Source organism: Sciurus carolinensis, chromosome 5, assembly GCF_902686445.1.
Source record: "Sciurus carolinensis chromosome 5, mSciCar1.2, whole genome shotgun sequence".
NCBI lineage: Eukaryota > Metazoa > Chordata > Mammalia > Rodentia > Sciuridae > Sciurus > Sciurus carolinensis.
Genome location: NC_062217.1, coordinates 171,672,312 through 171,698,164, shown reverse-complemented (window position 1 = coordinate 171,698,164; position 25,853 = coordinate 171,672,312). Strand labels below are relative to the sequence as shown.

Below are 25,853 nucleotides of genomic sequence, written 5' to 3'. Positions count from 1 at the left end.
CAGAACCCTGCTAGTGATGCTGCAGTGATCTCAGGGTAAAAGGGTCATTCAAAAAACACATGCTTTAACAAGGATTCCGAAACAGTTAGTGGGAAATCAGCAATTAAAAAAATAAAACAAGCAAAGAACACAAAGGTTTTCGCGCTGCCTAGGAGGAGATCTGCTGTGGCCGACGCCTCCCCCCCTCCGCCCAGGGCTCCCAGGGATGCCTCTTCCCTGAGCACTGACCCCACACTGTCCCCTCACCCACTGTGCCAATGCCCCACCACTGTCTCCTTGCATAGAAGGTGCCTGACCCCTGCTTCACTCCAGCCTGTCCCCTGGACAGGACTGTCCTTTCAGAGCAAAGATGATTTTCTTTAACTGGAAGGATTCTGGTTGACTGTGAGCCACGAGAGCTGCAGGACCTCAGGTCCTCCACCGTGCGGATACAGGCTGGTTGTCAGTGACCAGCCACGGAGCGAATTCACTGTGGAAGGGTTCTGCTCACCCCGGATTCTCAGTCCAGGGTAGAGAGCCTTCATCAGAGCCCCACTCACAGGAGAAGGTCCCAAGGAAGAAAGAGCAGGTGTCCAGAGCCCGGCTCCTCTTCCAGAACATGGAGCAGTGGAGATAAGCCCATCCCCCTTTGGTGGCTGTCACACTGGACCTGAAGTCAGCAGAAGCCTCCTGGGCAGGGACACCAGCCCTGCCAACACACCTGCTTTCACGTTCCCGTAGGTGCACACGCAGTGTCCTGGCCTCTGGTCGGGTGATGGTCACCTGGGACTGACAGCTGAGATGCAGTGAGGGGCAGGGCTGCATCCGCCTGCAGAGGCCAGGACAGGGGTCAGGCGGCCAGGGCGGCAGGCTGACGCTGTGTGAAGCGGGAAGGGACCCCAGCAAGAGGGCTGGGAATTGGCTGAAGCTCAGAGGCCTGCCTGGCCCAGGACTGGGGAGTCCACAGGAACCTGCAGGCCAGCTCTAGATAATTAGGTCCTTTAGACACACAGGTCCTGTGGCCTGCCCTCTGTTCTCACCCTGCATCCCCTCCACACCCACCACACGCTGCCTCTACCCGCTGTGTCCTGACACCTCACTCTTCACTCAGGCCCTCAACAGCCATTGGCTGAAGGCCATGGGGCTGTAATAGTAAGGAACATGCACGGTCTCGGCCCAGGGTCCCAGGATGGAGTGCTGAAAGCCCCTGAGAATTCCCTGTGCACTGAGAGCGGCGGCACATTCATGAGACCTCGTGAGCAGACCTCGGTTCAGGCCAGTGAGGTGAGAGGGTGTGTGGGGCTGAAGGACAGAGACTGGAGCTCGGAGCTGTCAGCCCCGCCCCCAACCCTGCAGTGGGCTGGAGATTATGCTAGAAGAACTCTGAGAGGAGATTCCATGAGCTTAGGCTGCTGCACAGCCTGGGGTGCTGGGAGGCCCTCGGCCTGGAGGGGACATGTTGCTGCAGCCACATGCCCGCCAGGCTCTCCGGTGCTTCCGCTGGCTGCCGCAGTTGTACCCTTTACAACAACCCAGTGCACCCAGGCCAGGTGTCTCCTGAGTTCTGAGAACAACTCCAGATAATACGGACCCTGAACGAGGGTTGTAGGAGCCCCTGATTTACGGTATGTGGTCAGAAGTGTGGGAGCCAGGACTAGCAAGTGGACCTACGCCGACCCTGGAACCTCTAGTATCAGAAACGATCTGAGCCATGACACTCAGGGGACACTGTGTAGAACTGGTTGCTGTGGGAGAAACCTCCACACGTGGTCATAGAAGAGTCCTTGGTGAGGGTGCAAATACACATTTTGTTTTTCCAGAGCCACGTAGTGGGGATCTGTGACGAGAAGCAAGAAGACAGTCTCCCTGGAAGGTCCAGCACCGTCCTCAACCCTCCGCCTGGCGATGCAGGCTTGGGGCAAGCTGTCTGCTTCTGTTCCAGGTGCTGACACTTGGACTCAGGGTGGCAGTACTGTGGGCAGATGGGTGTGTCCACTGCAGGGTCTGAAGACGGTCAGGGGCTCAGATCCTCAAGGACAGGATGCCCCCACTGTGAGGGAGGACTGTGTGGACCGAGTCCATTCCTCTTCCTTTCTAGGTCCCCACCTGCTTGATCCTCTCACGGCCTTGGATCAGAGCGCCATTGGAGAGACAGTAAAAGCAGCAGCTTTATGACACATGACTTGGCGCCAATAATAGCTGCCACTGTGTACAGGAGCAACTCACCTAAGCAAGAAGGGCTGAACTTACAAACCTGGTGGACTCTCTTCAGAAAGAAGTTTCCAGAAAGCAGCTGAGATGGTCTCGTGTTGGAATACTAAATACCTTCCAATTATTTCAAACAAAATGATCTTTTGTTTTTTAATAGTTGTTAGAGTAGAAAAAGAGTCAAATACTCTCTACCCACAATTAATGGACAGGAACAGATTTTACAAAGTTTCTGATGCATTAACAACAATAAAAATGGTTTACCATCCCTGAAGTAAGAATTTGAGATATACAAATCACAAATGCCATTTGATAATGGAAATGAAATTGTCTGCAAATAATTGATTTTCTGACTGGCCGTGCCAAAAGGAAAAAAATGTCCCCTGGGAAATTAGGACCACAACATGGAGTAAATATCTGAGTCTCTGCTGGAGGAAGGAGAGAGGGCACCCGCCTGGAATTCATCAATTACGGCAATATTTAAACCCCGTGTGTCATGATCACTTTCCACAGCACACGGGAGCCCCCGTATCAGGAGTTCAGATGCCATGTTTCTAACAGTCTCTGTGTGTGGGTTTTGACCGTGACTGTTCTGCTAATGTGCAAATTATTAACTGGAATCTTCACTTTGCAGGATGGGTAATTCTTCTCATTCTGAAAACTATTATTATTTAGCCTGGTATTTTATCTATGAAATTATTCATAGAGCTTCAAGTTATAACTATTCTTTTCACTGACCGAAGCAGGATATATGGACACATTTAAGATTCAATTATGGCACTACAAGCTGTAAATACAAAATCTGATTTCAATATGCCATGATTTCACATGAATCCTAGGATAAAATGTGATATATATCTCATATTTGAGTATGCCTCTACTGTAAACTATTCATTAATAGTCAAAGAAAACCAAAATATACATCCATACAAACAGGAATGCTTTCTTGTACCCTGATTTTTATGTAAGGGAAACTGCTGTAATTTTGAGATATAGATTCGTTTTTGTTCTTCTTAGAATTTTATCTACCTTCCTACCTACCTATTGTGGCAACAATTAAATAATTGTCCTAGAAAAAAATTCCTTGACACAAAAAAAATCATAAAAATCATTCTCTTCTTCCCATCCCTTAATCAGATAGATGTCAAGCAGAGAGAGCCCTGTTGTGCACACTCCAGCCAGGTTTGCGTACTGCGCAGGAACCTATGGGTATTCTATAGGAGCTGGTGGATCCCTGGGAGTAAAATCCAGGAGCTCACGTCAACATCTGATTGGGAACTCTGCCAATGGGATTGGCTGCAGCTTCTCGAAGGATATTGACCATATGGCAATGGAATTTCAGGTCACTGGGGAGCCATGAACTTTGTCCATGATGCTTTTCCTAATTAAGTTGCATCAGAGTTCCACTGAAGGTGACCAGAGAATTATTTGGAGGAATGTTGATGAGCTTCCATGATCAGAGCTAATTAATAATGGTGTGCAGCTTAAGACCGGAAAGCCTGCCAGGCTTCTACCAGCCAAGAATGGGAGTTGATGACAGTCCTTGCAGGAAACATCTCCAGCTGCCACCCACCCCAAAGCACAGGAGAGGACTGACCAGAGAGGACAAGAGGTTGGTTCTCCAGACGGACACTGGACTGGAGTCTGCAGGTCAGGATTCTGGTCTTATCAGGAACACTTAATCACTCAGAGGCATGTGCTTATGCATAAATCTATGTAAAATGGAAATACCAATGTCATACAGGCATATAACAACGGATGAAAAGGACACCCACCACAACATCAGTCCTCATCTTCCCGAAAGTCTTGATCAGGTGAGCATAATGATAATCTTCCATTTGCCGTAAAATAGCTGTCATGCACGCCACGAAGTTCCCCTGTGAATGGATCAGAAGATGGAATCAGATGGGAGAGAGAACGGTTGGGGAGGGTTGCTGTCAGTCAAGCGTCGGCTTCTAAGCCATCTGAGAGAGACAAGGGGGCCAGGTGGAGCCCTGCATCCTGCCAGGTCTTGCTCAAGGCTGAGAGCACAGGACTAGTCCCTTTCGACCTTGAGATTTTTGGAAGGAGAGTGTATATTTCTTTCTCCCTGACTGCATTAGATGCCTCCTGACACATGGTTGTCCAGACTGGAAAAACAAACCTTTAAATATTTTTGTATTAAATATGCAAAAATTACAGGCAGGATGGAAATCAAGGTTGCTCGTGTTTTGTGCTCTCCTGGAACTTGCTGCCCTCATCATCAAGCACCCCATGTGCGTGTCCCCTCCTCTTGGGCCGTGGCAGAGAGAGGTCTTTTATTGCTCAAAATCTGCCTGTGTCCCCCTTGGCCAATTTAGAGGCAATCGCCACCGACTCCGCGGTGAGTTATGGTCCAATTCTCTTCCTGGAGAAGATGGGTGGGAGGAGAGCGGGCTCACCAGAATGTCAAGTGAGAGAGTTGGAAATTTCTCATACCAGACAGAACTGGCTGCAAAGGGAAAGGAGGAGGAAAGAAGAAAACAGCAGATAAACTCAAGACGTAGAGAGAGTGAGAAGCCAGAACAGTGAGCAAGGGATGAGGCCGGGGTGTGCTGTGGTGTGTGGGTGTCTGTGGGCTCGGGTGGGAGCGTGCTGGGGGTGTACCATTGCGGTTCCCACCCCCAGGCTGGGGGCTAACGACTCTGCAGTGCCTTCCCTGTTTTTAAGTGTGTGCCCCTAAATTAATGGCATTTATGACACAGAAGCCATATATTTCCTCCCATTAGACCAGCACAAGCCTGGCAGAAGCATAGGACGAGGCATAGTTTCAGACATGTCCCTATTTTCCCCCGGTAAATGAGCGCCCAAGTTGTGTTCTTTTACTAACTCAACTTTTTCCAGCAAAGTATCTGAATGCCTAAGTGTCTGCGGTATGAATTGGGAATGTGCGTCCGCAGTGGCGTGTTCAAGTCCAACACTTTCTGCAACCCGTTTAGTATCTACAGTATATGCACATGCTTCCGAACGAATCCTCGAAGGATGCATTACACAAATTGAACAATACAATAATGATGATATGGTATCTTCCAGTTGCCCAGAAATGTAATTTGTGAATGATGATAATTGCTGAGATTTAGGTTCCAAGTTGGTGGTGTTCAGGGAAAGAGCTAGATAATACTTGTTTTGCATTAGAGGAACAATTAGTAAAATGATGAAATGTCTATTTATGAATATGAACTTTTGAAATTTGTAAATATTTGGCATCCCATTGGGCTCAAGAGCAGCTGCCTTTATATCCTGTATTTTACTCATGAGATGGCTTCCTTTGGATAACTGTCCTGAGATTGCATGTGCCAGGGCTGTGAAAACCAGAACCCTGTATCAGCATGGGGTGGACTCTCTGGACCCCCTTTACAGGCTGTGGGACTAAGGCTCAGAGGCTCCAGACTCTGGGAAAGAAACAGCCAAGCTGGCTATGAAACCAGCACTCCAGGGCTCTAAGGCGGGGACTCGCAGGCTGATCTCATTTCATTCCCTCTTATCTACCTGTACATACTAATTCTTTCTCCGAGAAATCTGAGGCTACTGCTGATGGCCAACAGGAGGCAAAGAATCGGGAGAGGATGAAGAATGGACAGGCTCCACAGCACTGTGCCCTCAATTCCACCTTGATGCCCTCGGTGACCTGGTCCCCTCCCTGGGAGACGAGGAGCTCTCCCCAAGCGCCAACACACCTGTGTCAAGCCAGGTGCACCTGGCAAGTGCTCAGAGTAGCTCCTGCAGGACAGCACAGTCCACCAGCTATCTTTGATCAGAAGTAGCACAGCAAAGTGGGAAACTTCAAACACCAGGGCGAAAGCAGAAGGAAAAGGGACCCCTGAGAGGCCTGGAGATGCTGAGGGCAGGAGCCCGGAGCAGCATCAATGAGACGAGTCTGCGCCTGCAGAGTCAGGCCCAGGGACCAAGGTGGGACACGCCGGGCTCAATTCCGGAAACCGCCCACAATGGTGGAGAACCCTCGCGAGGCCACGCGTAGGAAGTGATGCGAAGCCAGACGTGCAAAACTGCAGTCAGAGCAACTCTGGAAAGAGAGGCCACGGAAGGCATGGTTGGCCAAGCTGCACCTGAGCAGGCCGCCAAACAGGCCCTGGAGAGGCCCAGCCAGGGTAGAAGGACAGGCCATCACCGGGAGCGAGAGGAGTGCTGCCCGTACAGCCACCAGGACACACGCCAAAAGCCACCTGAGCACTTTCGTCTTGCCTTTCTCAGGGAAGCGCCACCTGCCACCTCAGTGCATTTCTATGTTGGCACGAGGGGCCTCACTAGGAAAGCGGTAGTGCGTCTATTGAAGTCCACGGAGGTGCTCCCTGGACCCTTCCGTTGGGAATGAGCCCCATCCTCTGGTACCAGTGCTTTCTGTGGCACTGGGAATTGAACCCAGTTTTTTTTTTTTTTTTGAGACAGGGCCTTGCTAAGTTGCTGGGGCTGACTTTGAACTCATGATCCTCCTGCCTAAGCCTCCCAAGCTGCTGGGGTTACAGGTGTGCACCACAACACCCGGCCAAGTATGGGCACTTTCCTAAGGGAAGCACTGCTGGTGCCGCGGAGTCCACTGGCCATGGGAATGCAGCAGAACCCCTCGCAGCCTCCCTGTGGTAGGGAAGCGGGTATGTGCAGAAGCTGTGCTTCAAATCAGTCCTGCCTTAGGAACAAAAATGGGGGAAAAGTGTGAAAAGAAAGCCTGAATCCTGCAGGCTCAGAAGAAAATTAGTATACTTGGTGTTTTAATTGATTTATTGTAAATGCACTTAGGAGTCATGGGGAGGCTTTATTTTTAAATGACAGGTAGGCTGGCAGGTAGGCTGGGGGTGAGCCATTGTGTAGAACCTATCCTGAACTTGAGCCTGGGGATCCGGCTCCAGCCTGAGCTGCTGAGTAAAAGCAATTAACTAAGTAAAAACAAGACCTGCTCCTATGACTTCAAAGCAATGCAAAGTAAGGGCAGAGAAGTCAGAATGCACTTGCAGAAAATTTCAAAATCAGGACATTGAATGCTTAATAAACAAAAAATGTGAACCTCATTAGTAATCAGAGATGAAAATGATATATCATTATTTCCCTGCCAAAATAGCAAAGAAGTATTTAAGTGATGATAATGTTAGCAAGGGAACAGGGAATGAGGACTCTCGTACGCTGCTGGTAGGAGCATAAATTGCTATAACCTTTTTAAGAAGCGATTTGGCAAAAGTCTTGGAAAAGTCTTGGAGAAAACACTCATCTCCTCAATCATTTTACTTCTAACAACCCACCAAGAAAGCAATTCGGAATAGGAATTTTATGCACAAAGATGTCCATTGCATCATGGAAAAATATCTAGGTGTTCAAAGGAAGAAAGTGTGTAAGTGATAGGAATTTTGTAGGTTGCAGAATAAAACACAGGATGCCCACTTCAATTTGAATTTCAGACAAAGAGCAAAACAAATATGTCCCAAACACTGCACTGGAAACGCTGCATGGGATTTACATGTATTGGAAAGAAATTGTTCACCTGAAGTTCAAGTTGAACTGGGTGTCCTGTAGTTTTAATTGTTAAATTGCATATTTTATCATATTGTTTCAATGAAATATCATACAATCATTAAATATTAACCATGCAAATGTGAACCATTTTAATGATATGAAAAGGTATCAGAAGAACAAACATGGACAAACACAGCAGGACCAAGAAACTGAGAGTAGAAGAAACCAGAGTCCAGGAAAGTCTGGAAGCTGCAAAGTGGAGGCCTGGTTGCTGGGCACAGTGGGCCACACCTGCAATCCCAATGACTCAGGAGGCCGAGGAAGGAGGATCACAAGTTCAAGGCCAGCCTCAGCAACGCGTGAGACCCCATCTCAAAATTAAGAAATATAAAGGGCTGGGGGTACAGTTCAAGGTTAAAGCATCTCTGGGTTTACTGTGCAGTATTGGAAAAAACAAAAAACAACAACAACAAAAAACTTTCTAAGGCTGCCTGTGAGGTGGGGAAGACAAATGACCCCCACTCACTCATGAACATGAGGCAAAGGAGGTGCCTGAAGAAACAAAAGAGAAAGGCTGGCAAGCAAACACCTAAGGAAAACAAACCAGTCACAAATGCCACATTCGCTCCTCTGTTCCCTCCCAGCACATCAGCAAGGTGAGACTAAGGCCCAGCCAGCTGTGACCTCATTCACACACTAAACAAGAGCACGGGTTGAGTCTTTGGGGAAACTGATCGACCGAAGAGCCCATCCAATAATACAGACCACTAGGTTCTGACAGCCAGCCACGTCCCACCCAGGCTCACCTTGCAAATGGCACCAGCCTCAACGTGGAGGGTGTGCTCTGGGAGGCAGAGGATCTGATTCAGATACCAGGGCCTCAGGTACAGAGTTCACAGAGCATTAATAAACAAAAACAAAACCCAGAGGAAAGGAAAACAAGTAAGGCACATATGAGAATTTAAAGAACTGTAATTACTACCCTTTGTATATATGAGATTAGATCAATGAAACAAGAACATCATGTTATAAAAAAGAAAGAGGAGCAAAGAAAGGAGTTTTAATTTTAAATCTGAGAGTATTTGAAGTATGTCGACAGAAATAAACATTAAACTATAAATTTGGGGAGATAAAAATGATGAAATCCTGCAGAAATAGAACAAAATCACAAACACACTCTAAGAGAAAGAGAAAGAATTCATTCAAGAGATTGAATATCTAATAAACAGGAATTCCCCAAAGAAAGAACAAAGAAGATGGATAATTAAAAACTATTTTTGCAAAATGATAAAAGATTCACATTTATCAGATTGCAGAACACAGGATTAAAATACAACAGCCAGTTTTCATATACATTAGCAACGGCCAAATGAGTCTCAGAAAATAATTCTATTCACTAAATCACCAAAAATAATAAAATAGGAATATCTAAGAAAGTTTGCATTGAATATTGTTAATATCAAAAATATTGTTGAAAGAAATTAAAGAAGGTTTAAGTCAATGGAAAGATGGCCTCGCTGGTAGAGCAACATTCTCAGACTGATCTACAGATTCCTTACACTTCTTATCAAAATTCCAGCTGAATTCTTTGTACAAACTGCAAGCTGGTCACAGAAGACCAGACACTGTGTGGCTGCATTTCTAAGAATGTCCAGAAAAGGCAAGCTTATGAAGACAGGAAGTAGGCTAGTAATTACCTGGGCTGGGGGCCTGGGGAGACAGGGAGTGGCTGATAAAAGGACAGGTTTCCTTTAGGGTGACGCAAATGCTCTCAAATTGATTGTGCTAATGAACGACTCTGCGAATGTACTAAAAGTTATGAAATTGTGCACTATAAAGAGACGGATTCAATTTTACGTGAGCTATAGTTCAAGAAACTTAAATATCTTAAAAATAAAAATTGATTAATTAAATGATATAGTATCACTGTAAGGGTATGCGTATTCAGAACACAAGGCCACTGAGAGCCAGCCGTACATGGTCTCTGTGTGTGTGAGCAGATCAGGGATAAAACAGTGATTCGAAACATTCTAGAGGGGAAAGGAAAAGGAAAAGCCAAAAGACTTTTGTCACCGTGCCTTGAGAATTGAAAACGGAGCAGACAGTCCTGGGAATAGCTGATTATCAGGACAAATAGACCATTTGCCTATAGACGCTACATAGCAGACTGTTTAGATGTAAAGTCATCATTACGATGATAAATACTTGGGAAATTCCTTTCCAATTCTACAATCCCAATACAACTGTTCTTTTACTTTATATCTGTGGAACAAAAAAGACGATTTCCCCGTTGTTTTGATTCCCCCACTTCCATGCTCTCGTAGCACACGGAATTTCCTTGAAGCTGCCTCAGAACTCTGCTGGGACTTGGAGGGGCGGGAGGGGACCTGAGCTGAGAGGCTCTCGGACATGCAGAAGAGAGCTGGTGCCGCGGGCCGGCCGCACACACTGAGCGTCACACAGCCCTGGCTGCGCCAGACAAAGCACTTCGTCTGTTTTTGATTAAATATTTTATTAAGCATAAGACATTATTAAAAAGCTGAAATGGGCTCTCTCGCTAAAACTAAAGTTCATGGGAAAACGAGTTTCCACTGACATCATCTGAGCTCACCAGTCCTTCCCCAGAGGGCTGGTGGGGTGGGAGGAAGGACTTCACGTGCCAGGTGTTCAAAGGGTAGGGAATCCAGGAGGGCCGTGCATAACAACAGATCATCTGTCACCAGGTATTCACTGTACAATCCCGATTTAAACTTAATAAGGACGCACTTCGTAGGTGGCCATGTGCTCAGATACTTGAGGGCTGTGCGCTCTCATCTAGAGACAAATTCAGCCCCAAGATGTCTTTATTCAATGTGTGGTTAATTTTCACTCATTTAGTTTCCAAAATACTGTGATTTACTTATTTTATAAAGAACCACAGAGTGAGAAATGTTTGTAAAAAGAAGCTCCACAAAAATGAAAACATTATGGTTGATAAAACTACGTTAATGTCACCTATTAGCCATTTTAAACTACTAGCAACAAAATTCAACCTGCATCTTTAATTCAAACTGAGTGCATGGTTGAATTCATAAAGTGCCATTATCTCGTATAATTCCAAACACTATAAGGAAAAGAAATCTAATTTTAAAAACAAAATCAATGTCAATTTTACAGCAGCAGTAACTATAGGAAGACATTTACAAGACATGGATCAAAACTGGACTTTTGCATATTAAGTTACCAGTAACAATTATTTGCTACTCATTTCATGTAATAATTTAAGACCTATTCACGTTTGTGGTGAACAACAAAATAGGAAATTTAAAAATTACACTCTGATATACAACTTCTTAATATAACTTAGTTGCTGCTAACAAAAGGCAGAAAATGAAGCAGCAATTTTTACATTTTGTTTTTATAAACTTGATAAATCAGGTATTATTAGTCTTAGAGAGTTTAAGATTCCCCAAGTCTCAGCACATGCCACACAGTATCAGTAAATACAACATAATGGACTTGGAGTAACGGCCTTAACACACTCCTGCCACTGACCAGGGGATCGATACGCCTGCACGCTTTATAGCCAACTTCTGCACATAAAGGACGCTATTACCATCAGACCTACAGGTCAAAAGGTGAAACTCAGGTAAAGTGGAATGTATGGGTCATAAAAGCATATTGTGCTCAATTTTATTCACATCTGTTGGGTGATGTCGTAGGGAGGAATAATGTCACGTATCAGGTATTAAGAAGATTTAGTTGGGGGCTGGGGGTGTAGCTCAGTGGTGGAGTCCATGCGAGGTGCTGGGTTTGATCCTCAGCATCACATAGAAATAAAGGTGCTGTACAACTGAAAAAAGATGGGAGGATAAGTGAATCACAGGAGGGAAGATATTTTAAAATATGAGGCAAATGCATGAGGGAGCCTAGATAATCGGTTACAAGGCATTTACTGTGAAATTCCTATTTATACATAACATGGGAACACAGTATGTGCTGTGGGCTCAAAAGCTGTACATCACAGTGGACCACCCAACAGCACTTCTGCTTAACACTACCTAAGCCCGAGTGATCTGGGCAGTAAAATCACCTGCGTGGGAGGGTGACTCAGTTTGCGGGGCCCAGGAACGGCTGTGCAGAGCAGTGTGCCTCCAGTAGCCGGCAAAGCCTAAGCAGAGGTCCCACAGCCCCCGGGGCTGGCTCCCTTCCCTGCCTGGCTCTCTCCAGGGCCCAGCAATTCTGAGGAAAGGGGTCCACTTGCCTGTGTTATAAGAAACAGCCGAGAAGACTAAAAAGCAAGATTCAAAACAGGGTGGAGTGTGGCCACATGCAGCTTGCAGCAAGGATCCCAGGGGTGGGCAGCCCTGAAATCAGGGGGCAGGTTGGATGAGGAAGGATCCCCCAGGTGATCACGAAGGGAGCCTGGGCCAGCACTGCCTTCCAGGCCAGTCAGGGAAGGGGCACGAGGCTCCCTGTAACACGTGGGGCGTTGGGACAACCCAAGTGTCCAGGCAGACAGTGCCACCAAGAGACACGGCACGTGTAGTGAGGTCAGACACACATGGAGGGCGGGAAGTGGCAGAAAAGCTCTCCCTGCAGAGTATGCAAACCAAGGAGCTGAGGAAGAGGAGACTGAGAATCCACCAGCTTCACGCCTAAAGGAGTGGCCAACCAGGCAGATCCCCAATGGGCATGGGATCCACCAGGAGAAAGGTCTTTCAGGACCAAGACATTCATTCCACCTGAAAACACCACCCCAGAATTTCCTAGTCATGGTGGGGTCCTCCTGGTAAGATGACTGATAAGCACTGTCACTCATGAAGTATTTTTGGCCAAAAATATTCAACCATGAGGAAGGGAAGAGACACATCTGGCAAGACCACTGACCTAGATGTCTTAAAAAACAAACAGACAAAAAAAGTCAGAGGGACAATTCTTCTGTTAGGGAACCACAGTGAATCTTCACTGCTGTCATATTGGTGTCACTAGGTTGCAGAATTCTACTCAGGAGATAATGTGTCGTGTGGTGTGTGTGTGAGGCAGTGTTGGTCTGGGAACAGAAGGTGCTTCCTTGACACCTGCATGCAAACCTACGGTGAGGGAGGTCGGGTAGAGTTAACACCGTACAGCAGGGTACCCAGTGGGTCCAGCAGGCAGCTACGCAGGCTCACTAACACTGATCACATTCCTGTACCCATGGAGACTTTCAAGATAAAGAGATGAGGGAAAACCATGTCTATGCCATCCAGTGAGAAATGGACAGGACAACAATCAACACATAAGGCTACCAGTGCTATAAAGGGATTGGTACAGACTGCCCAGGCCATTCTAGGGAGGAAGTATTCAAAGAAACTATTAACAAGGACAGCCACCGAGCTCGGGGCAATGATTTGGGTGTTTTAACTCATGCTCCCGTAGCAGGGAGCAGTGGAGAAATTCAAGCAGGAGTATTCACTCAGGATAATATTGAGGAGGCTGAAATACAATTGGATGAAGGATTGTATTGTTTCTGTACAGGAAGATTCTTCTTTAATGTATGAATATTAATTATATGGATAATTCACAGTAGGGATATATTCTGGCCTTAACAAATACTCTGCAGGGGGCCTGTTACAAAAGAGTACAAATGTCCTTTATTGTCCCATCAAATATGTAAAAGATACATGGGTTTATGATAGAAACTTAATCTAGAAGTCAACACCAAGGGCTTCACAGGCAGACAGGGGGAACAACCCTCAAAAGGGTTGTGAACACAGTATAGGGTACATGCAGTTCAGCTTTCCCAAGGTTCAGTTCCCTCACCTGTAAAATCGGGATAATGATTCTTTAACATGGAATTCTTGAGAAGTTTAAATTTGGTGTAAATTTAAGGAAATGAGCACAGAAACTGCCTAGATAAGTGAGCAGTGATGGCAATCATGGTCATGATGAATAAAATACAAAACCATACAAGGGAGAGTATTTCAAAATCACAACAGTTTCTGCAACCTAGGAAACACTGATGCGAAGAATTAAATAAGACCTTAAGAAAGTGGAGGGTATACCATGTTCATGGATTGTCATGATGCCCATAGATCTGCAGTTTCAAAATGCCAGCAGGCATCTACGTAGAAATTAGCAATCTGATTCTAAGCTTTATAAAGCAATGCAAAACACAAAACAGCCAAGGCAATGTTGAATAGAGTCAAAGGATACATCCACCTGATGGTAAAACTTATTATAAAATCACAGATGCCAAGAAGGTGCAGTACTGGAAAGAACAGACACACAGTAGAAGCAGCTGGACTAATGCACATGGTAAACTGACTTTCAACAGTGGCACCAGTAAACGTCAAGGTGAGGTTAAAGTCTTTCCAGCAAAAGGGTTAATGTGATTGGCCACCCAAATGATAAGGAAGAAGGGTGAAAGGAAGGGAGGGAGGGAGGGAGGGAGGATCAATCCATACATTACAGCATGTACAAAAATTAGCTCGAAATGTTTCAAAGGCCTAAATGCAAAACTCAAAACAACAAAACTCCCTTGAAAAAAATTTAGCAGGAAATGTCTGTGACCTTGGCTTAGCCATACTTTTCTTCTTTTTCTAACTATAACTCTCATTTCCAATTACATAGGAACCAAATTACTTCTCTTATTGATATTTACTTTTTTCAAAGAAAACAAAAACAAAACACAAAAGGAAAAAAATGACAAATTTAACTCAACATTAATAACTGTTGGTTTTTGAAAGACTATAAAGAAAGTTAAAAAATAACAGCTGCAGAATTGAAGAAAACATTTACAAAATAAGTATCTGACAAATGGTTTATATTCAGTATATATAAAGAATGCTTAGAAATCAATTTTAAAAATTTGTGAAATGTTGGCAAAAAATTTGAAGAGACATTTCACCAACACAGAGACATAGATGGCCAAGATACACATGAAAACACACTCAGTGTCACTGGTCAGCAGGAACGTGGGAGCTGAACCAGGCTGAGACCACTAGACCCTTATTAGAACCACTCACTCTTTTTAAAGGCAGGAAGAAGAGCAATGGCAGCCCCCCCACACACACACACTGCTGGGCTGAACAGCATGGCCACATGGGAAAACAAAATGTCAGTACATGGACAGCTAATGAGGGTCCTACCATATGAGCCAGCCATCCCACTTTAATGTATTTTGATGTATTTCACGTGACATAAAATCATATGCCCGTACAAAGACCTCTACACAGATGTTTGCGGCAGTTTTGTTTGTAATTGCCAAATTCTAAAAATACCCCAAATACCTACTTCTTAGGACATGGACAAATTTACTAGGCAAATCCATATGGTGGAGATTCAAAAATAAGGAGGCGTAACTATTGTTAAATCTGTATAGACCATCTCAAACCCATCGTGCTGAGTGAAAGAAGCTAGGCACAAAGGTCTGCAAACTGTAGGGATCCATTCAAGGAACATTTTGCAAAAGCAGGAGACAATAGGGAGAGGAGGGGTTGATGAGGGGAGGCAGGAGGGATGTTTTCAGCGGAAGAGAAATGTGCTTATATTTGGTGGTGGTTACACACATGGACATAAGGGATAGAGTTCAGACTAAAAGGAATGGATTTCCCTGTATAACTTCAAAAATATGTGAAGAAGAAAATTTGAAAATCGCAATTTCCCATAAGCCATGTGCAGTTAATACCGATATTCCAGAGATTCCCTTCTTGCTTTTTCACATATATGGAAACAAACTAGTTCCAGTTTAAGTAACAGTTTAAATTTATTGCAGCTTTCGAATGGTTTTATTGTTCATTTGGTATTAAAGTCTTCTTGACCCTCGTTTTTCACATTTTTCTTAAGTATCCATGCCAATGTATCTTCACATGAACTTTAGAACCACATTTTTAAATTTGAAACCAGCCCCTATGGGATTCAAATGGGAATTCCATTCAATTTTTAAAGGAATCCTGGCGAATGACAATACCAGCTTCCCCTCCAACTGTTCCCCAGCTGTTCACGGCTACGCTCACGCCACGCGGGAATACCGCGAAGTTTTCATCACGTGGATCTTAAATAGTTCTGGTTTGGGTTCCTGCTGGAGTGCTTTTTTCAATAAGCTTTTAAACATTCTCTTTTTCTTTTTATATTTGGGAAAACTATTGAATTTGGCGAGTATATTTTATAATTGAATTTATGTGATTCTCTTATTATTTTCAAAAGTTTTTTTTTTGTTTTTTTGTTTTTTGGTATTGGTGTTTTGCATTGGAGAGAGTTTCTAAATAAGTTCAACTAACAACTGTCAGTCATCCTGTGTTGTGTTTCCTAACCACAGCCAGTCCTATCTGTGTCTCTGGGTGCACTGGGCAGAGTACTGTCAGGGCAATGTCAGTCAGTGATTTCAATGGGCATGCCCTTGGGCTAATTTTGAAATGACCTTGAGTGACAGTTTAGACCCAGGTATCATGTTAAGCAAGTGTTCCTAGCCCTGCAGTAACCAGGTTCTATCAAGCTAAACACACTTAGGTCTGGGGTTTGATTAGTGTAAAACAAGCAGGTTGATAATCAAAGTAAGCATGAAACCACATATCACATGGAAGCTCTTAAACCCCACTAATAGGGTCAGAACAGCACCCTCAAAGACATAACCATGTAGTGCTGAGCTCTAATACAATATCCCCAGGAGACTGACATCTTTGTAGTTCCCACGTGGCCCAGGGCCTGTCAGGCACTGCCCAGAGTCCTCTGAAATGATTTCCCACTGGATGGTACACACAGCCGATTGGGATATTGGCAACTGAACTTAAACATTAGCTTCTCTTGTCAGAGTGACATTGATTAGTATTTTTAAAGGACTGTATATGACCTGGAGTAAGTTAACAGTCATGGAATTGGTGGGTATAAATTGTGGATGCTTCATATCACATTTTGTTAAAAAAAAAAAAAAGAAAAAAAATTTCTTGGATGTCCACTCAGTGAGCAAAAGATTAAAGTGGACAAAAAATGTACAGTAACGTATCCAATATCATGTAGACATTATCCGTATTTCCAGTTTCCACCTTATAATGTGAAAATGTTATAATTACATAATATATAACATATACATTTATTTATTTATAAATATGTAAAATATATCCCCTGTAGAAGGCCCCTCTTATTATGATACATAGAAATAACAAAGATACTAAGAGGCCACTTCACTAATCTTATCAAAACTTAAAGCTGCTCTTTACAAATTGCCAAATAGAAAGTTAGTATTGATCATAATGGTAACCATCATAATTTTAATTAGAAAACACAAAACATGCTTTATTAAGATTAATCTGCTTGAACAAAATCCATGTTTTACAGATTTTTAATTTATGACTATCTTGTCTATCTCAGCTAATTGTCCCACACAAAATTACAAAGGGATCCTAACAGCTCAAATCAGTCTCCCTTTACCTGAACCCCAAACCCCAATCACAAGTCCTAGAGAGGATGCAAATTGGAAGTCACTTTGCAACAGATTTTCAGTTAAGATTTTTTATTTTTCATCAGTCTTACTTAGACACGATCATAATAGCATGTAGTAAAAGGTAAATCCACAAAGTGGAGGATAATGACCAATTTTAATTACTTTCCAGATTCACGACTTGTTTGCAAAAATTGAGTATGGGTTTCACAAGCTAATTATCAGGCTGTACAGTTGGCGTAGAGAACGAAGTGTTTCTCATCCTGTCTAACCAGAGGCTCATGGGATAATGAAACGGAGCCCGCTGTTTTGAATTTGAATTAGCTGCTTTGGTGTCATGAAGGGTCAAAAAGCAAAAATCCAGGTTGATGAGTTAAACAGAGGAATAGTCAACAGAAGGCACTTGCTTGAAAGAACCAGAGGCCTGAACGCCCCTACATGGAAGCTCTGGTAGGACTGTCCTCTCGGCCGTTACCATGCACACAAAGAAAGACCACAAGATCTTGGCGCTGAAGTGGTGGCCAGTGGCCTCTGAGCTGCTCAGCCTCACCTCCCGACTGCACCCAGGCCACCCTGCCCCGGTGGGATCCCTGAACTAGCCCTCTGTGCCCTGCAGAACTTGGCTCCACCTGTGTCCCCTTAGAAGCCTCCCCTCAGAGGCCACCTGGCTCACCTTCTCCCCTCCTGCACAGCTTGACCCAAGTTCTCCTTTCCCAAGTGCTGTAATGCCACCTCCCACTTCCAACGCTGGGCCCAGTGCACCTGAGCCCCTACTCCAGCTGCTCCATGCCTGGGGGTCACCTTCATACAGTGGGCACCCTCTGACTGCGTACCACCTGGTTCATCACCCCCAAAACAAACTTCATGAGGCCAGGCATCTCCATGCTGGCTCTTGCCAGCAGCCCCTGGGCCCGGGAGACAGTTTTACCAGGGAGGCCCCCACAGACCTGCGGCACTCCTGCTGAATGAAGGTACTCGGCCTTCTGCTCGTTCTGGAAACATTTAAAGCAGCAAGAAAGAAGTCCTGGCATAACCCCAGTGGAAAGCACAGCTCTTCAGTCTGACAAGGACTGCAACCCTAAACAAGGAAAGATTCTGCAGAGGAAGGAGAGGCGGTGCCTCTGATGATGTAGAGGTTCCCTCTCTAGGCTTTTTAAAGACCCCAAAACTGGCTAAATGCATGGCTCCCTTGAAAAATCAAAGCTAGAACTACCATATGATCCAGCAGTCCCGCTACTGGGCACAGAGCCAAAGGAAATGACATTGCCACATCAATGAGATATCTGCTTTCTCATGCGCTGCAGCAGCATCACACTAGCCAAGACGTGGAATCAACCTAAGTGTCCATCAACAGATGAATGAGAAAGAGAATGTGGTATATATCCACAAGGGAATATCATTCAGCCATAAAGAAGAATGGAGTCCTGTTATTTTCAGGAAAATGGACAGAACTGTAGAACATGGTGTTAAGCAAAGTAAGTCACTTCCAGAAAGGCAAGAATCATGTTTTCTCTTGTGTATGGGGGGCGTGGGGATTGAAAAGATGACCAGAAAGTAGAAAAGGGACTGTTAGGGCAGGCTGGAGGGCCCAGGTCACTCACTCTGCACTTGCTTCCTGCCAGACCGGATGGGCGCTCGGGACACACGGAGAAAGCAGACAGGCCCTGGGACGCCAATGTAAAACGGGGGGCCAGCAGTCGCCCAGTGACCAGGAGCTGTGAAGGACAGCCCTGGCAGGACCTTACTCTCCTCCTGCCCTGCTGCCCATTGGAGCCCCTAATGGCAGCCAGGAGCCTCCCCGTCCAGGAGACGCTCTGCAGCGACCAGAGGAAGGCCTCAGTGCCGCAGGCGAGGGGCTGGCTAGGGTCTCACTCAGTGCAGGCGTTAGAGCAGGACCCCAGAGCGCGGGACAGGCTGAAGGAGTCAAAGGTGGCCGCGGAGTTCGCCTCAAGCCAGAGGCGCAGGGTCCCTACTCGCTGATTAACAAGTCCCTGCACCACAGCTGCTGGAGGCCCAGTCCCGTGTGGTGTGGGGCTCTAAATGGAAATGGGCCACGTCGCCCTTATGTCTGATGAGAAATGACCTTTGAAGGAGCAGTCGTATCCAGCGGGACAGGGCCATGACGGGGTGACGTGGTGCTGTGGGGACCGTGAGAGGCGTGCCCCGCCAGGTGGAGGTGGGGCAGGGAGTCAGAGTCCAGCAGAAGCCCAGGTGTGGACACGGCAGCGAAGGCGTGGGGACCCTGACACCTGGAGCCCGCCTGTGCTCCTTCTAGCTGGGCGGGAGGCGGGAGCTCCGCAGAGAGAGAGCAGGACCCGGGCTCTGAGGCGCTCTGAGTCCCCTGGCCTGGCTGATGGCATTGGCTCTTCTACCATCTGACCCTTCCTCAGATGCCGAAAGCCCTCCTCGGTGGACAGGGTTGGGAGAGAAGAGTTTCATCCAATTTTGTGTGCCTTGCAGCTTCCTGAGTCTTAGTAATGCTCACTGTGCTTACAAATCCAGCCCCTGCAGCCCAGGAGCAGGCTCAGTGTGTCAGGAGACACCTGCCCATCAGGGAAGCCCAATGACTCTGGAGCGAGGTCACTCAAATGAGCACATCCCCTACACTACTTCTTATGAATAGTGGTTTTAATCTGGTGTCCAATTTTTACACTCTTCCCTTCCTGGGAATTACACAGTGAAAAGGTGAAAAGGGTATTTCCAATTTTCTAAGTTATGAATTCAAAACCGGAGCTCAAGGCTAATTTCCCCTCACTATTCCAAAGCCAGTCAAGCCACCTGGATGGGAATCCTTCGGTGTGATGTGTAGGTATTAGATATGACTAGTGGCCCTTCGTGGGGTACGGGATGTCTGGAGCAACAGGGGTGGTTGAAGACACAACAAAGGAAAGGGTGGGTTCTCCCATATCCCGTGTGATGGCACTTCTCTGTGATCTCACAGGAAGGAAGGAAGCTCAGAGAGACACCAAGTCCCACAAGCCAGGCTGCCACGGCTGACTGCCCTCTACCTGCTTCTCCAAAGGGGAGATCCTGCACCTAGAGCCTACTGCCTCCCTGGGCAAGCAGGGAACTTGCTGCTTGATCGGCTAAGATGTCTTCATGTTCTATCTTCACTAATAAAACAAACAATTATGAAAAAACTGTCAGTTTAGTACTTAGAAAATTTAATTATCTGGGCCACGTATAACAAATCATAATTCTTGTTATTCTCCTCCTAAACTACATGCGACATTTTCGACAATGTAATAATGTATGATTTCCAAACATCTCTACTCAGATCTACTGGTGGGAAAAGAATTAATTGGTAGGAAATGCGAATTTGAGGATCTATTTTTTAAAAATCGGCTTTATGCTTATATAGTAAGTTAAGAAAAGTACATTGCATGTTGGATTAGACAAAGGAGAATGAAGGGAAGGGAGGGGGACAGGAGGAGGAAGGACAGAAGAGATTGGGACAGATGACTTCCCTATATTCATGACCAGTGAAATTCCCAGAAGAATGGGATCCTAATTAGAAGTTAGACTGCATGTATGGATAACATGTCAAAATACACTCTACTGTCACGTATATCTAAAAGGAACACGTTTTTTTAAAAAGGGAAAGAAGTAGGTTGTGAAAGTAAAGGTGGTTTTTCTGGTATCTGCATCTCGTCTAACGAGAAAGCGTAACATTTTCTTTCTATCCTGAGAGCCCAGGTACACGGTCAGGTCTGTTCTGAGCGTGAACGTGCTCCGGTCTGCGTCTCGCGGAGGTCCTCCTGCAGGCACTCTTCCTTGTCCTACTCTCAGACGCCTACTTAAATTTCCACTCAAACAATTCACTCTAAGCCTAATACATTTAAACCTCAGTATTTCTAACCAGTCTTTCTTCATCTTAAAAATGTGGTTCAAAGTTGTCTCTGGATATAATTAAAACAGGGTCTTGTCAAGTAGGTGTGACTCATGGACAAAAACGCATATCCAGACAAATAAACGGATGCATTTTAAAGAAGGACGAACACGTAAAGGTGAACCATGGTCACAAACAGGAACCCAGGAGGAGCAGTCTCCTCTTCTAGCTGTGAGCTGTCACGTATTTGGATCAGCCATGCAGCATGTCCTGCAGTTAACACAGCAGAAGCAGCTCCGGCAACCACTCCTCACCCGGCAGGCTCCATCTTTCCTGCTGGTGGAGACAAGAAACAAAGCTCGACCCTAACTCTGCCCGTTGGTAAAGACCATGTGCCACCCGTACACAGAAGGAGACAGCCCAGGACAGAGGATGCTGAACGTCCTGGGTCTCTGCAGGGAGACAGCCGTGGAGGAGGAGAGGATGCTGAGGACCTCCTGGGCCTCTACACACAGGGAGACAGCCAGGGAGGAGAGGATGCTGAGGACCTCCTGAGCCTCTACACACAGGGAGACAGCCAGGGAGGAGGAGAGGATGCTGCGGACCTCCCGGGCCCTCTGCACACAGGGAGATAACCGTGGAGGAGGAGAGGTTGCTGAACCTCCTGGGCCTCTACACACAGGAGGACAGTGATGGAGGAGGAGAGGATGCTGCAGACCTCCTGGGCCTCTACACACAGGGAGACAGCCATGGAGGAGAAGAGGATGCTGAGGACCTCCTGGGCCTCTACACACAGGGAGACAGCCATGGACTGAGAGGTTGCTGAACCTCCTGGGCCTCTACACACAGGGAGACAGCCATGGAGGAGGAGAGGATGCTGCGGAGAATGCACCGATATTATTAAAAATGACACTTCCTCGTACAAGCATCAGCGCCAAAGCAGCCAAGGATTCCTCAGCAGCTCAGCACTGATGTGCTATGTCTTCCCATTGGTTCCTGGTGAAGAAGAACATCAACATTCTACTTCATATGCAGAACTTGAAAATACATTACAAAAATGGAATTACTAAGCTCAAGAAAATCCTCAGTTAAATACTATCATGCTATTAAGTTAAAAGGCATTAAAAGATAATTTTAATGGGACTAATTGATTTTTAACTTTCTAAACAATAAGTACATACAATTTAATAGTTAATTTGCATCTGTACACATTTCTAAGCTACCATCTTTCCAAAACTCCTTGAAAGATGATGAACTGTCTGTTTCTACATTTTCTACAGATCATTAAACTGTATAATCAAGCATCCTTATGAACTCAGTGAGTTTTCAGTGCTGACTTCTTAGTCATGACCGAAACACCCTGGTTAACACCAGGTTGTTAACAGCAGGGTCTGAGGGGGGCACGCAGGAATCGGAAGTACAATTTTCAATTCTTTTGTGTAAATTTAAACTGTCAGGCTAATTTTTTTAAAATAGCAGAAATGAAATGTCGAGAAAAAGAAAGCCATCTCACATAAGAAGACACTTGAGAATTCATGATGTCAGGATGACAATTTGACGATGATAAAAGCATTGTGTTAAAAAACTCAAAAAATAAACAAACTAGTGTTTTAAAAGAGACGTTTAAATTGCAGAAACCTGGAGTGCTAAGCACTTCTTGCTCCTGCAAGCTCATCTTCAGGGACAGCAAAGAGCAACAACGACGCAGGGGTGTCTCAGAGATGCGCAGGACGGGTGAATGAAGGATGAGTGGGAGCAAATGACACGATGACTTCAGGCAGGCCACTGGTCAGCACGAAGCCTGATTCAAGATGCATGCTGGACCCTGAGTGTGTATAAAACCTATCATGGGTCACCTTCCCCGGCGGGTCCTGGGACCTCAGGCACCGTGGCTTTCCTCCCTGCACCCGAGTGGAAGGACTAGAGACGGAAGGCCATGAAGATCCTGACCAGGTCACGCCAAGGTGAGGAGGCTCTGTCCACCCAGCACACCGCAGCACAGTGCCCATCAGGTGCTCACACCTCCAGAGTCCTCACCCCCTCCTGAGTGAGGCCGACGCCTGGTGGCTTTCCAGAGCAGAAAGACCAGCACCATGGGACGCAGAACAACCTCCCGAATGTTTAGCTTGAATATTTTTAAGTTGCAATTGCGCTAAAATCTATATTAAATTAAAGAAATGACAGAAGAAAGCCCACTTAGGGAAGACGAGCCACAAATCACAGGTTCCACAGGAGAGGGCACCTGGAGCTGCAGTCTGACTCGCACCCCTTCCCCTGCGATGTGCGGTGAGCTCTGTCCACCGTGACACTGCCGACAAGGGACACTTGCCCTGGAATGTGGACACACCTTCTGGACATCCACATTTTCAACAATGCACATCATTCACTGCAGTCCCTGGAACAGCGCAGTCCCTGGAACAGCGAATCCAAGGATCCAAGAGGCTGGTGCTGAAGGGAAGCCCAAAGGGTCAAGGCGGTCACACAGGATTCCAAGGCAACCTGACCAGAACGCCAAGCGGAACGTGGCTGTCTCTAAGGTGGAGATGCTCTCGACAGGACACGCAGGCCTCTCACGTTACCTTAACGTGGATGAACACCATGCAGGGGTTGACGGGCCAGGGCCCTGAGCACGCACGCCAGGCTCTACCACTGACCGGCACCCCATTCCACAGTCTCACAGCAGGATGTGGGTGATGGGGGTTCGCCGGCACTGCCCTAACAGCACAGGGCACACTGGTGGCTTACGTGACAAAAGTGCTCTCTCAGCCTGTAGGCAGGGACTCCGACATCAGGTGCCAGCGGGTGAGTGTCTGAGTCGTCTCTCCTTGGATCTCTGATGGCTGCCCTCCCGCCCGTCTCCCCAGGGTCACCTCTCTGTGCTCGCCCCCGGGGCCGCTTCCTCTGACCAGTCAGAATGATGGCCTCATTTCACCTGCACCACCTCTTCAGAGCCCTCCTCTCCAACACAGCCACATTCCTCCTGAGGTTCTGGAGGCTAGCACCTCGACAGGAGGCTAGCATCTCGGGGCGCAAACAACTCAGTCAGTGGAATCAGGACAGTCCTATTTTTAAAGCTGCTCGAATGTGGGTCACATGAGTGGCATACTAACTCATTTTTGTCACATAAATCATATCCATAATGCAATTTTTTGCAATTTTCAGTTTCAGCTTCCGTGAGGAACTTGAAGTTCACATATGAAAAGCAGCAAGAAGGAAACCCTGCCCCCTGTTTTTATGATTTCTTCCAGTGTGTGACACGGTCTCTCCCTAACTTGATGCAAAACCAATTGTTCAGTGACCTGATTTTTTTTTGACTTTCCATAGCTAATAGAAAAAACATAATAGTTTCTGTTTACACGTCTTTGGCTTATGTGTATACTCAACAAAACTAAATCACTTTAACGGTATGGCCAGGAGGTACAAGCAGGTTGGCCAGCAAACACCAGGGACTCTGAGCATGCATACAGGTGAACTTCCCAAAACCCTGCCCACCCACCGCTGCCCTGAGGAGGTCCCGGCTCACACCGAGGATGGTGACACCCCAACCCCCCGACCCCAGGGCCCAACACAGGCAGGGCACTGGAGAGCACTGGGTGGGAACTGAGTTTATGAACATTCAAAAGAGAAAAACTAAAACAAGAGGGAAAGAGGGAAAAAGGACAAATTCTTTAAAGGCAGGAGAGAGAAGTCAATGGCCCCCTTCCTGTAGGCATTCCTGTCATCTCCGGTTCCTGTCCGCAGCACTGAGCTGGCCTAGGGCCTCCATTGCTGCTCCATCCACTCTTGGCTCCACCCACGAAGCTCTTCCTTCCTCCTTAGCTAGGGTCGCCCACTTAAGAACAGGATACCCGGTTAAGGTCCAATTTCAGATAAGTTGAATATAGGTCCCAAATATGACCTGGGACATTCTGAAATCAAAAATGCCACTTTCATCTGAAATTAAAATTCAATCGGGTTCTATATTTTATTTGCCCACCTGGGGTGACCACCTGCCACACATTTTTGCCAGCTCAATGTCAGAGCTGCCTCCCCCACGCGGCAGGCCTCCAGCTGCCCCTTCCTCGTCCCTGCCTGCCTCCAAGTCCTGATTGCTCCGTCCATGTGCTCCCCCAAGCTCCTTCTCCGCCCTTCTCGGCTTCTCCACGTTTTCTTGGCAAACTTCAAACTCTCGTAATTAAAATACCATGTCAAAGAGAAAGAGTGCCCATCTGCTCAGGATTACACAGAACACACCCCACTGCTCACTCCAGGTCATGTAAATGGACTGAACCAGATGAAATCGCTGAACTTTTTCTCTGGAATTTTCCTCTAATAGTCTCAGCATTTGTCTTGAACCCACATTCTGCGCCAAAGATGGTGCAAAAGGCTGAGGATCCAGAAATGTGGAGACAAACTCAGACCTGAGCTTCTGCATCCAAAAGACAACCACCCTGGGAACCTAAATAGTGCTGTGTAGATGAAAGTCAAGGTGAGGGACTTTCTATACCTCCTCTTGGGTAGGCTGGGGCCATGCTGAGTGACAGAGAACAAGGTGGACTGGGGACAGGGGCAGGGAGAGCAATGTGGCTCCAGGGATGGGGTCATGCTTGGCACTGCCAACACGTGGGCTGTGAAGGAGATTCTCTGTTAAGAAGTGCTATCAAAATCAGCCTGCTGGGCTAGAGCAGCCACATTCTCAAAAGCACAAATGGAATGGTGGAGGAGAAGGGGAAATGGGAGCTGTTGTTAAGTGTGTGCAGAGATCTAGTCTTGCCAGATGAAAAGGGTCCTGGAGATGAGTTGCACAGAATTGCACATTATACACAACACTACGTCACTGCACATTTAAAAGCAGTTAAGATGGCAAATTTTATGTGATCTTTATTTTCCCACAATTAAAATTTTTTTTAAAAAAAGGAAAAACACTGTGAGCTAGCAGGACCACACAGACAAATGGCAAGCAGCGGCTCGGTCAAA

General features: G+C 46.2%; 1 protein-coding gene across 2 annotated transcripts in view; it reads right to left on the bottom strand.

Annotated features, from left to right (window-relative positions):
* The window catches only part of Dock1 (dedicator of cytokinesis 1), a 455,412-nt gene that overhangs the window by 167,622 nt on the left and 261,937 nt on the right, over window positions 1-25,853 (bottom strand). For both annotated transcript variants that reach the window (XM_047551998.1, XM_047551999.1), the window contains exon 28: window positions 3,963-4,064. In XM_047551998.1, coding sequence (XP_047407954.1) covers window positions 3,963-4,064 — 102 coding nt within the window. The remainder of the gene's footprint in view (window positions 1-3,962; window positions 4,065-25,853) is intronic.